This window comes from Arachis hypogaea, chromosome 8 (assembly GCF_003086295.3).
Source record: "Arachis hypogaea cultivar Tifrunner chromosome 8, arahy.Tifrunner.gnm2.J5K5, whole genome shotgun sequence".
NCBI classification, from domain to species: Eukaryota; Viridiplantae; Streptophyta; class Magnoliopsida; order Fabales; family Fabaceae; genus Arachis; species Arachis hypogaea.
Window position 1 is genome coordinate 12,919,822 of NC_092043.1, and position 11,696 is coordinate 12,931,517.

Genomic DNA, 11,696 nt, shown 5'->3' on the forward strand with positions numbered 1-11,696 from the left:
AAAGAGTTAGCAATTAAATATGAACTTCTATTTAAGTACTTCTACATTATAATAAATTATTATAATATAGAGTAAATCGTATCATAGATTGATTTATTATCAAAGATCAGAAGTATATATACTATAGATGTTAAAAGTTTTTTACTTTTAATTTGTAGATTAGAAAAATGTCATGCAACATGTGATGATGTGTACAAATGTTAACAGTAAAAAATGCAAATAATACGACGTAATATTTTAATATTATGATTTTTCTAGGTGTATTAAGAGTATTATTATTCCAAGTTTTATAGTATTCAATTGATAACACAAACTTTTCTAAACATATGCATTATTTTTAGGTAGGCATTTACATGATGCCTTAACATCACTGAAGTGTGTGAAACGTCAATAACACTAAAGAGTAAAAAAAGACGATACAATGTTTTATTATTATAATTTTTCTTGGTACTATTCATTTGATAGTAATAGACAAACTCTTAAACATATACATTACTCTTAGGGTGGAAACTCAAGTGCAGTCGACGCCATTAGATGAAAAATGAGTAAAATCAGTCAAATTATCTAACAGTTGTCAGTTATCAACTTCACGTGAAGCCGACTGCATCTGAGTTTTCACCTACTCTTAGGTAGCATTCACATGAGTTGATGCCTAATGTGTGAATGTTAATACTGAAGAGTTCAAATAACACAATAAAATATTTTAATATTAGAAAAATTACGTGATGCTAATTGAAAAAGTTAACATATGTGATATGTTCACATGATGGATTGGAATAATAACGATGTGCTTGATAATATGTAACACATGGATGCTGTTTACATGTAAATGTGATCGAGTGGCAAGATGACAAGATTTTTTTTCAATATTTTAAAATTCAATTTTTAAAACACTTCATTAAAAATATATATTTAATATTAGATATTTTTATCATATTTTTACATAATTTAAAAATATTAATAAATAAAACATTTTATTTATTTATTTATAAAAAAAAATCCAGCGGCTATTACTTAATATTCACATAAATTTTGTTCAACTATTCTTGACATCATATTTTCTTTTTCTTTTTTGGTGATACTCAATTACCATTCATTTCTTCCTTATTTCATAATTCATCATTTCATACCATCTCTGTTAAATTGAAAATTTACCTTAGGCATACAATAAAAAAATCTCGCAGAAATCCAATACCGAAAAAATATAATAATACTTGAATTATTCACCTCTTAATAGTTCACATACCATGACAAAGTAATTAAACTTGATTAATTTGTATAGGAAAATTCTATGGTACTGACACAAGAAAAAAACATGCTATGAAAATCATACGTGTTTTATTTGAAAAGTGACACGTTATTTTTCTTTTATTGTTTCTGTCACAATTTCCTCTTCTCCGTTTTTTGTTTTGTTTTGTCAGGACCTATGTGAGATTAAACGAAGATAATTGTAAGGTTAATTAACTTGGCTATTTGCACTAAATGCTTGAAGAATTTGATTTTTTTTAATGTATTATTAATTTATTATACTTTTGTAAGGATAATTGTAATGCTTTTTTTTCACATTATATGTTTAGGAACACTTTGGAGTTTGGACACAAATACATTGCATCAAATTATGATTTTTAAAATAATAGCTTAACAAAAAATATTTATCTTAAATATCCGAAACAAAATTTTGTTAAAGAATTATTAGAAAAAATTATTGCTTATCTTAAAAAAAAAATTGTTTATGAAGAGAAGAAAATAAAATACTATTTTTTATGATTATCATTTATGACTAATAGAAGAAAATAATATATATTTTTAATGATTGTATTGATAGTTTGAAAATATGAATATCAGAATAAGAATGGATTAATACTCGTGGTTATAGTTGGGGTAATCTCCAAAATTTTGTTAGCTTATGAAAATTAAAAGGTATAAAAATAATATAATATATTTACCAAGTGAATAAAAGTCCCAAATAAAAATTATAACTTGATATCCAATTAATTACAAAGAAAACCTATTAGTATTTTGAGTATAGATGAAAAAAATGAGAAAAAATAATTAAAAAGGAGAAGTTTTCAATAATGCTGGTGTAATACATTTTATTTTCTTGAAATTAAAAACTAAATAAATGTTGTTATGATAAATTAAAATATTAAAAATAAATAAAATTTGTGAATACAATTACTAAGAATTTTAATTAAATAAAAACCTACAAAAAATAGTCCAAAGTCCAAACCAAAAATTTATACAAAGGTATAATAAATTAATAATACATTAAAAAAAACCAAATTCTTCAAGCGTTAAGTGCAAATAGCCAAGTTAATTGACCTTGAAATTATCCTCGTTTAATCTCACATAGATCCTGACAATAAAAAAAAACCCTCACATAGAAAAGGGAGCAAAAGAACAGGATATCAATTAAAAAAATTGTGACAGAAACAATAAAAGAAGAATTACGTGTTACTTTTCAAACAAAACACGTATGTATTACGTGTCACTTTTCAAACAAAACACGTATGATCCTCATAGCATTCTTTTTTTTCTTGTGTCAACATGATAGAATTTATGATAAAAAAAAATACTGATTAATTTCCATGCCAAACACAGAAAATGAAACGCTTGCAAGTTGCAACTCCATCATTGATACATCATAAACAGTTTTCATGTGCTACATGTTACCATGTACGCATCTCCATGTCGTAAAGACATCATCATCACATACTGATTTCGATATAGTACTTAATTGATAGCACACGAACTCTTTTAAATATATACATTATTTTTATGTACATAAAACACAAAAGAGAACACACTATAGAAAAATAAATTTAAGAACAACTATATATTTTTAACTTGGGTTAATTTTGTGTTTTTTGTTTTGACTAATTTGCAATAATGAAAGGAATAAAAATTTGTAACTTTCTATTACTTTAAAGCTCTTGATAAAGATAAACTCAAGAAAATTAATAGGTAATAGAATCTAAATATAGATAATTTAAAATAATAAAATTATATTAAAAAAATATAAGTATATGATCATACTTAAGTTAATTTACTTCCAACCAATACTAATAGAATTAGTACTGTTTAAAATCAATATTTAAAATCAATTTTGCAACTAGAGACTCGGATGTTTCGATAATTTTACTTAGATACATAATTGAATGAAAAATATTTTTTTTAGTATGATGCTTTTTCTAGATATATTAAAAGCATTATTCATTCTAAGTTTCATAGTACTCAATTGATAGCATACAAATTTTTCTAAACATATGCATTACTTTTAGATAGACGTTCACATGCATATTAAAATTTTACATGAAATATAAAAAAAACTCATTATTAAAAAATAAGAAAAAAAAAATCACATGATTTCTTCTTTCTTATTCTATATCTATGTACACTTAGGAAATATGTATGAGAACGAGTAATTATTTTTAAATTATGTTAATTTTGTGTTTTCTTGTTTTGATTAGTTGTAATAATGAAAGAGTGGAAATGTGTAACTTTCTACTCATGATAAAGATAAATTCAAGAAAATAAACAGAAAATAGAATCTAAATATGAATAATTCAAAAAGATATAATCATGTTAAAAGAATATGAGTATACAACCGTATTTAAGTTACTTTACGTCAATCTAATTTCGATAGAATTAGCACTATCTAAAATCAATTCGGCAAATAAAGACTCAAATCATGATTCTGATAATTTTACTTAAATACATGATTGAGTGGACATTCTTGTCTTTTTTGATATATACAAATATTTATAGGTACTAAGGATGCAGTCAGTGAGTATAAAGTATGAAAACACATCTTAATAGAGCTATGTCATTTCAAAATTTATCCTAATAGTCATAATAAAAAAAAGTGTAATAGTACAGTTGATGCCTCATCACTATTGAGTTTTGCCCTGTTGTAATTTCTCAAGCAATGTCTCCTTTTCATCTTGTTCAAGAGAATTGAACATGAAAACAGACTTGTCGCCAATATCATCCTTCATGTAAATGTCATCAATCAGGTATGAACTTATATTTAAGTACTCAGAGAGTAAATAATGCTAAATATACCTTGATTGGCTGAGTGAACTTCCTTCCCGCAAATATCACGAAAAGCGTCATCCATGAAGCAAGTAGAAATAATTTAGGTCCATCATCCATCAAACCAAACTGCAAATTTTTAACTTTTTAGTTATCTATGTGTAACAAGTAAGAAACAAAAGTATTGAGAAAAAATAAATAATGTGTAACCATCCCCATATCAAATAGACTAAGGAAAGAAAGAGAGATGCAATGGAATAATCAAGCTTCCACTGAAGCATAACTTATCTAGGATTGATATAGAACTCAAAAAAAAAGGTTGGTGAATACAATATTTTTTTATTCATAAAATCATGATCAGTTAAAAAAGAACATGATTATGGACTTAATGTATAATAAATTACTATATAGATGATTAAAAGAAGAATACCAAATGACCGAGAAGAAGAATAGGAATAACAAAAGTGAGTACTCCTGCTTCTAACTTGCCATAGCACAATCCTGTTTAGAGAATACAAAAGTTTAAAAAAGATAAATTTCTTTAAATTAATATTCAATGCAAAAGAACAAATATAGCAAGACCTTCCTTGAAGACCAACCCTGTCATCGCAGCAAAAAGAGGACCAACAAGCCAAACAGCAGATGGATTTTCCAAAACATACTGTGTCAGACTCTCATTAGCTGGTTGTGCAAAGTTGATGTAAACAGTGGCTGATCCAATAACGCCAAGCACCCACAATGTTTGTAGGATGCGCTTGATCTGAGTGACATAGATGTGAATCAATAGTAATGATAAACCCAACCCACCTGAGCCAATAACATAAAAAGCATCCAGGTTTTGCTTGAGTACAGCACTTAGTGATGAGCTATCTGGAAAAAAGGCAGCTGATGCGGCGATCACAAATGATGTCGCAGCTGTCACCAATCCTGATCTGTACAAAATTACCTGCCATACATGGCATAAGCTAAACACAATGCTTTTAAGCTGTAAATCACAATGGAGTTAGTCTAGCTAATCTGCACTGAATTTGAATAGAGAAAGTGTAACACCTCGCGAACATCTGATGATTCAATGGTCCAGGGGCCATAAATACCCTCGTAAACAACACTATTGTTATTGCCCAAGGAACCTTGGCGGCTTTCTCCCAAACCTGCACATCTTATTGACTTGGTTCTGATTCTGCTGGCTGATGCTCCATAAGAAGAAATTCGATCACCATATAATAACCTCGATCTACCACTGTCTACTTTGAATCGAGGACTAGGAGGCCGTTTCGCTAGTGCCACCGTACTCAAACCTTGCAATGTCATCTTCTGATTTTGTTTGCTGGGAATTTCAAGTTTTCAACTTAGTAACAATGAGTTTTTACTGGTTACAATAACTCAATTTAAAAAAAGGTGGCACCAATATGAAATTTGCAAGCAAATATCCTTTAAAATTAAATTGAACTTAGAAGAGAAAACCAGTAATTGGGAAAATCTAAGTTTGGATATCAAGAAAGAACTCATGAAGGAACCAAGGATTCCAAGGTTTAGGGCTCTGGGTAAAGCCACTCCCAAATGCATATCAAATGTCAATAAGACAGTTCACATCAAAACACCAAAGTACACCAAAACAAATGTTCATATCCAGACACAGTCAATTCAACGAGCAAACTTTCAGCCAACCAAAATTAGACCAAAGGAAATATAGAATTAGAAAAAGCAACAACATTTGGCCCTTCCAACCTTGTAAGTTTTTAGCTTTGAAGTTAGCATAAACCGAAATACAGTCCTCTTTTTCTGGACAGACCACAATGTAAAACCAAAATATCTTTAAACACAGGAATAATTCATGACATTGAAAATTTATTCCCCACTACTGCTATATATATTCCAATCCAACCAATATAAAACATGCTAACCTTTCAGAGATAACATGAATCAAAGAGAAATATATATATATATTCCACCAAGGAGTAGAAATTCGAAATTACCAGTGAGTCAGTGACGTGGCAGAGGGCGGAAGAGGGAGAGGAAGATGAAGAGGAAGGCCACGCAACACGGAGGTGAGTGGTTGTGGTTAGCTTCAGTTTTGGGTTTAGCAATATGGAATCTAGCGTAATGAAGGGGAGAAAAGGAAGGAGCTGGCATTATAGGCTCAATCTAGATAATTTTAGAAAACACACTAAAACAAAACTAGCGGCTAGCTTTTTTATTTTATCGTTTTTTATCATAATAATAATATTATTAACAATTTAATTTCAATTCGTTATCATTATCTATGCAGAATAATTTTAATAGACATTCAACTGTATATAAAAATATGAAAATAATATAAATAAATATATAATGATTGATTTCATAATAAATTTTTAGTATATATATTATATATATGTTATTTTTATTTTTATTTTACATAAATACTACATATAGATCAAATTTGACCCAAAAGTTTAAAGTTATTTTTTTTAAGTAAATATATATTTTTGTCTAACTCTTAATTTCATTCCAATAAAATATAAAGAATAAAGCCATTTTGTTAGTATTTTTAAAAATTTGTTCTCTATTATAAAAAAGCAACAAATTATTTTTAAATACAACATGCATATGTACAAAAGAATTTATATTTTTTGTCGTTCCAGTTAATATCAAAATCAAAATTGATAGATTAACAAAATCAAAATTAGAAATATGTGATTAACAAAATTAGAAATAGAAGTAAAATTGAGGATAAACAACGATGCGACAATACGACACGAAGAAGGAGAAATTATTACTGCCGTTCGTGTATGTCGCGACCGCTGGAAGGGAGCTGGCTACTGTCGTCGTCACAGTAGGTTAAAGCCGTCGCCGTGCATACCGCTACCAGTGGAGTAGAACGCGAGGAAGAGGAATTGCGAGATCTGACGGCAAGAACCGAAGGACGAGGAGCAGCGACAGCGAGAGTACTGAATGACAAGCAGTGGCGGCAGCGACGGATTATTTCCTCTTCTCTTTTCCACCTTCCCTTTCCCCTCTTCTTCCCCGGAAAAACCCTTCCTCCAGGGTGATTCCATTCCACATTTCCCTTTAATTCGTTTTTTTTATATTTTTTAAATTATGAATAATTTAGTAATAAAAATTAAAATTTTAGTAAAAAGAACGATTTTGAAAATAAGTTAAACCTTAGAGACAATTTTGTAAGAAAAAAAAGTTGAGAACGAAAATAATTTTCATGTGCTACCTTAGGAACAAAAATCGTACTTAACCCTATGATTAATTTGCAATCTTTGAAGGACCAATTTGATTGAAAAAATCTTTTAGGAATAAATTTGAAGAATGTCTTATCTTTTAGGGACTAATTTGACTATTAATCCCTTCTTTAATGCTGCATTTTTTTTCTTTTTTCTTTCTTTCTTTTTTCCTGTTGTTCTTATTTCTTCTTTTAGGAAAATTGTTTCTCGTATTAGACTTGAATGAACGTTTTTATAATGTATTGCAATATTATTTAGTTGAATAAATGTAGGTTCATCCTCTTAGAGATTTTGCAGCATTATGTAAATCTTTTTCTTCTTTGTTTGATTTTTTTATTTTTATTCTTGTTAAGAGAGTAAAATAAGAAGAATCATGAGAAGGTAAAACAAGAAGAAACAGATGAATAAGAAAAGAAGAAGATGATAATGATAATGAAGAAGAAGTAGGAGGAGGAGTTTTGAGTTATCATTAAGTAATTTTGGTACATTTTGAATTTAAATAAGGTGCACTTTTTTATTTATGCTTATTTCGAATTGAGTGCGTTTGTGTGTCGTTATCATTAAATAATTCCGGTATATTCTAGATTTAAATAAAGTGCACTTGATCTGTGCTTGTTTTGAGCCGAGTTTATTTGTGTATTGTCATTATTAAATAATTTCGGCGCATTTTGGATTTAATTTTGGTGCATTCTAGATTTTAATAAGGTGCATTTTTTGTCTGAACTTGTTTTGAACTGAGTTTTGTTGTGTATCGCCATCATTAAGAAATTTCGGTGAATTCTGAATTTGAACTGTTATACATATAATGATGATGGTGGAGGAGGAGAAGGAGGAAAAGGAAGGAGGAGATTGAAGAAATTCAAATGAGAAAAGAAAGAGGAGGAGGAGAAGATGGAGGTAGTGGTGTGGTGGCGGTAACGACGATGATAATAAAAGAGAAAGATGATGAAAAAGGAGGAGAAGAAGAAGACGACAATGATGACAATAACGATGATGATAACAATGGAGAAGAAGGAGGAAGAAAGGGAAGGAGAAGAAGAAATTTAAATGGAGGAGGAGGAGGTGATGATGACGGCGACGATGATAACAAAAGAGAAAAAAGAGAAAAAAAAAAGGAGGAAAAGAAGAAGAAGTATGAACTTGGTTAGGTATTTTACTTTATTGTAGAGCTTTTCTCTTAAACCTATATCTTCCTATGGGTGTTTAAATGCAAGAAATCTCAAAGTTTATCCAATAAAAATGGAAAATCAACCATAATTGTATATATACATTTGAATATATCTAACGAGTAATACTATGTGACTATTAAAATTTATTATTTTTTGCCATCACAATTAGCCAATAATATTTGTATCCATATTTATATGTATTTACATACAAAAAATATATAATTTGCACTTATATTTACCAGAGTCTGTACATATGAATCAATACAATTTACACTCACATTCTTCAAAATTTGCAACATAATTTTGGATCAGTACTTAAGAGTAATAATTTGCATCCATATTTATATGTATTGGCACACAAAAAATATATAATTTACATATATATTTGTCAGAATTTATACATATAAATCAATACAATTTATACTCATATTTTCTAGAATTTACACACCTAAATAATAATTTAGTATTTATGATGGTCAAATATCAAATAATAATCGAAATTATTAAAAACGGATGCCCCTAGAGTTTCTCTGTACCTAAGAGCAACTCCAACGCTAGGAAATGGAGTCCCTCTGACATACAGGAACCCAATTACCGTTGAAGTGAAGAAGGAAGAGAGACTCTTCACGTGAATTAAAGTTGAGAATTCTTTTAAAGAGAGACTTGTAACAGCCAATAAGATCATACCATGTGGTGAGTTAATAAAAAAAATTAAAAACATATCAGATATATATTAAATAATTAAATTATAATTAATTTATTAATAATTATTTATATTAATTATTTAATAACTAGTTATATTAAATCATAATTAATATAAATAATTATATTAAATCAATATCAAATATTATTTATATTGTTATATTGAATCATAATTAATTAAATTTATTTACATAAAAAATAAATTTAATTTTTATCTATTACAAAATAATTTTTTAGTTAGATTTTTTATTTTTATTTGTAAAATTTAAAATACTAACCAAATTTAAGTTATTTATTTTAATATTTTATAATACTAAATTATTTTGAATTTATAAATTTAAATAATATTATTATAAAAAAGTAATTATATTAATTTTAATTACTTTAATTAATTAATTAAGTGAGACCATAATAAAAACTAAAGTTAGTTTTTTGATGTCCTTCTAATGGAAAAGAAATAGATGTTTTGAATTTTTATTTATTGTTTATGATGCAAAAGTGAATGTGAAATTACTTGAAAAAGTTTAGGGGACTAGCAGTTTTATTGAATTTTAGCCAGCATGTAACCAGCAGAGGAATGTGAGTCATTGGATGAAATCTCACACCATCAAATCATCATTAATGGCTAGTTGATGGCTAACAATCACAAAAATTGTTGACCCCTAGCATTGCTCGTGCCATAAATAGAAACTGGAATGAATTTCTTACTGGAAATAGTCTAATAACCAGTTATTATTTTCAATCCATTAACTCCAAATTGTAAATATTTATGTGAGACAACTTCAGCAAAATTAATACTTTCGTCAGCCCTGAGAGTTGTCTTATAAATGCCAAAGAAACACACACAAAAAATGTGCTTCGTTTAAGTTATCTTAATCTCTTTGCTAGCTTGATTTCACAGCTGACCGGCGCATAGAGTGAAAGTCAAGAACAGAGCACAGCTCAAAGAGCTAGCAAATCTCGCCTAGTAGTTTAAGAGATTCTATGTTCTCATCCTACATATTCATAACTACCCAAAGCACCTGCTCTTGCTAATCTATTAATAACCACATTTTTTTTTTCGCAAAATAAATAAAACTAAACCAGCCAATCAAATAGGAACATTTTTCGAATCTTTAAAATCAAATCGCCATCTTTACTTGAGCATGTGACAAAGGAATTCTAAACTACAAAAAATTGCATCCGGTGAGTTGAATACGTAAATGGGCGACTTAATTTGGTCATGTTCACTTTAAAGTCTGCCATTTTAAAATTAATCTCCCAAAATTGTCACACCAATTTATAAGTGAAGAAGAAGAGATAGAAAATTTGAAGTTTTTCCTTACAAAATTCAGAGTCTGTCATATTTCCTGGAATGATGCAATCGAAATGAAGAGAATAATAGAAAAGATTGTTGGGAGGGTGGTCCAAAAAGAGAATGTAATATTAAAAGAAGAGATAGTTATTGTGTGTGGGAGAGAAAGAAGAAAAGGATTATTTTGTTATTTTAAAAAAAAACTCTATTTAAAAATTATAATTATTAATAGTATCTTTAATTTAAAAATAATATATTTTATTAATTCAAATATTTTTGTTAAGTATTCTAAATCAAAAGTATTCTAATTTCTTTTAGTAATCTTTTTAAGTATTAATCTAAAGAAGTCTCAATTTTTTTTTTACCAAAAGATAGAAGACTCGAACTTACAATTTCTTAATTAAGTATGAAAAACCATGCCATTTGAATTATAATTCATTGGCGAAAAAGTTTCATAATTAAAGTTAGCTTATTTTTCTTTTTAATGCATGGAATAAAATATTTTTTTAATTTTTAAATTATTATTGATTATGTAAAATATTTTATTTAAAATTTGAATATATACATAAATATTTACTTTTAAATTTAATCTTTTTTTTAATTGTTTACATAAAATAAAATAATTTTTAAATTATTAACTATGTAAAAGAGTATTGTATTTGAAATTTGAATAAATATATTTTTTAATAAATTTATTTATATTTTACTACAAGAAAATATTTTATTTTATACAAAACAATTTTAAAAAAATGACTTAAAAAGTTTATTTAAAAAATTTAATTTATCAAAAATAAATGGACTTCAAATTGTTTGAGTAGTTTCGCATACAAATCGAATAAGTCGGTTTTGATTTGCTAAAACCATGATTTACCATGTGCTTGTCTTCACGTATGTAGATTTAATTGAATGAATTCGATTTAATATATATATATATATATATATATATATATATATATATATATATATATAATTCGAATTTATTTGTATTGATTTAGAAAGAATTTTAAATCAATGTCATTTACACGTGACATTTAAATACATGCAATTCGAATTCAATCATTTCAATTTAGTACATGTTTAACTAAATTGAATTTATTAAATTCGATTTATATAAAAATAAAAGTTAAAATATTCAGGTAATTTTTTGTATTTTAGGAAATTTGTGTAAAATACTAAAATTAGAATGCTTTTTATTTAATACAGTAAATTATCCTTTATTGACTAAATGAAAGAAAAAAAAAATTAGTTGTAAATATTACAGGAATTAATTGAGGAATTTTA

General features: G+C 27.2%; 1 protein-coding gene across 2 annotated transcripts; it reads right to left on the reverse strand.

The window, feature by feature from the left end:
* Positions 1-3,677: 3,677 nt before the first annotated feature.
* Positions 3,678-7,060, reverse strand: LOC112706171 (uncharacterized). 2 transcript variants are annotated; one of them, XM_025757330.2, is made up of 7 exons: positions 6,012-7,060; positions 5,086-5,362; positions 4,886-4,981; positions 4,618-4,795; positions 4,466-4,536; positions 4,066-4,164; positions 3,678-3,992 (listed from the first exon to the last, which is right to left on the reverse strand). In XM_025757330.2, the coding sequence occupies exons 2-7, from the start codon at positions 5,344-5,346 to the stop codon at positions 3,894-3,896; spliced, it is 804 nt and encodes a 267-aa protein (XP_025613115.1). In that variant the 5' UTR covers positions 5,347-5,362; positions 6,012-7,060; the 3' UTR covers positions 3,678-3,893. The 2 variants fall into 2 exon arrangements, with proteins under 2 accessions (XP_025613115.1, XP_025613114.1); XM_025757329.2 differs by having other exon boundaries at positions 4,618-4,981; positions 6,012-7,057.
* Between the last annotated feature and the right edge of the window lie 4,636 nt (positions 7,061-11,696).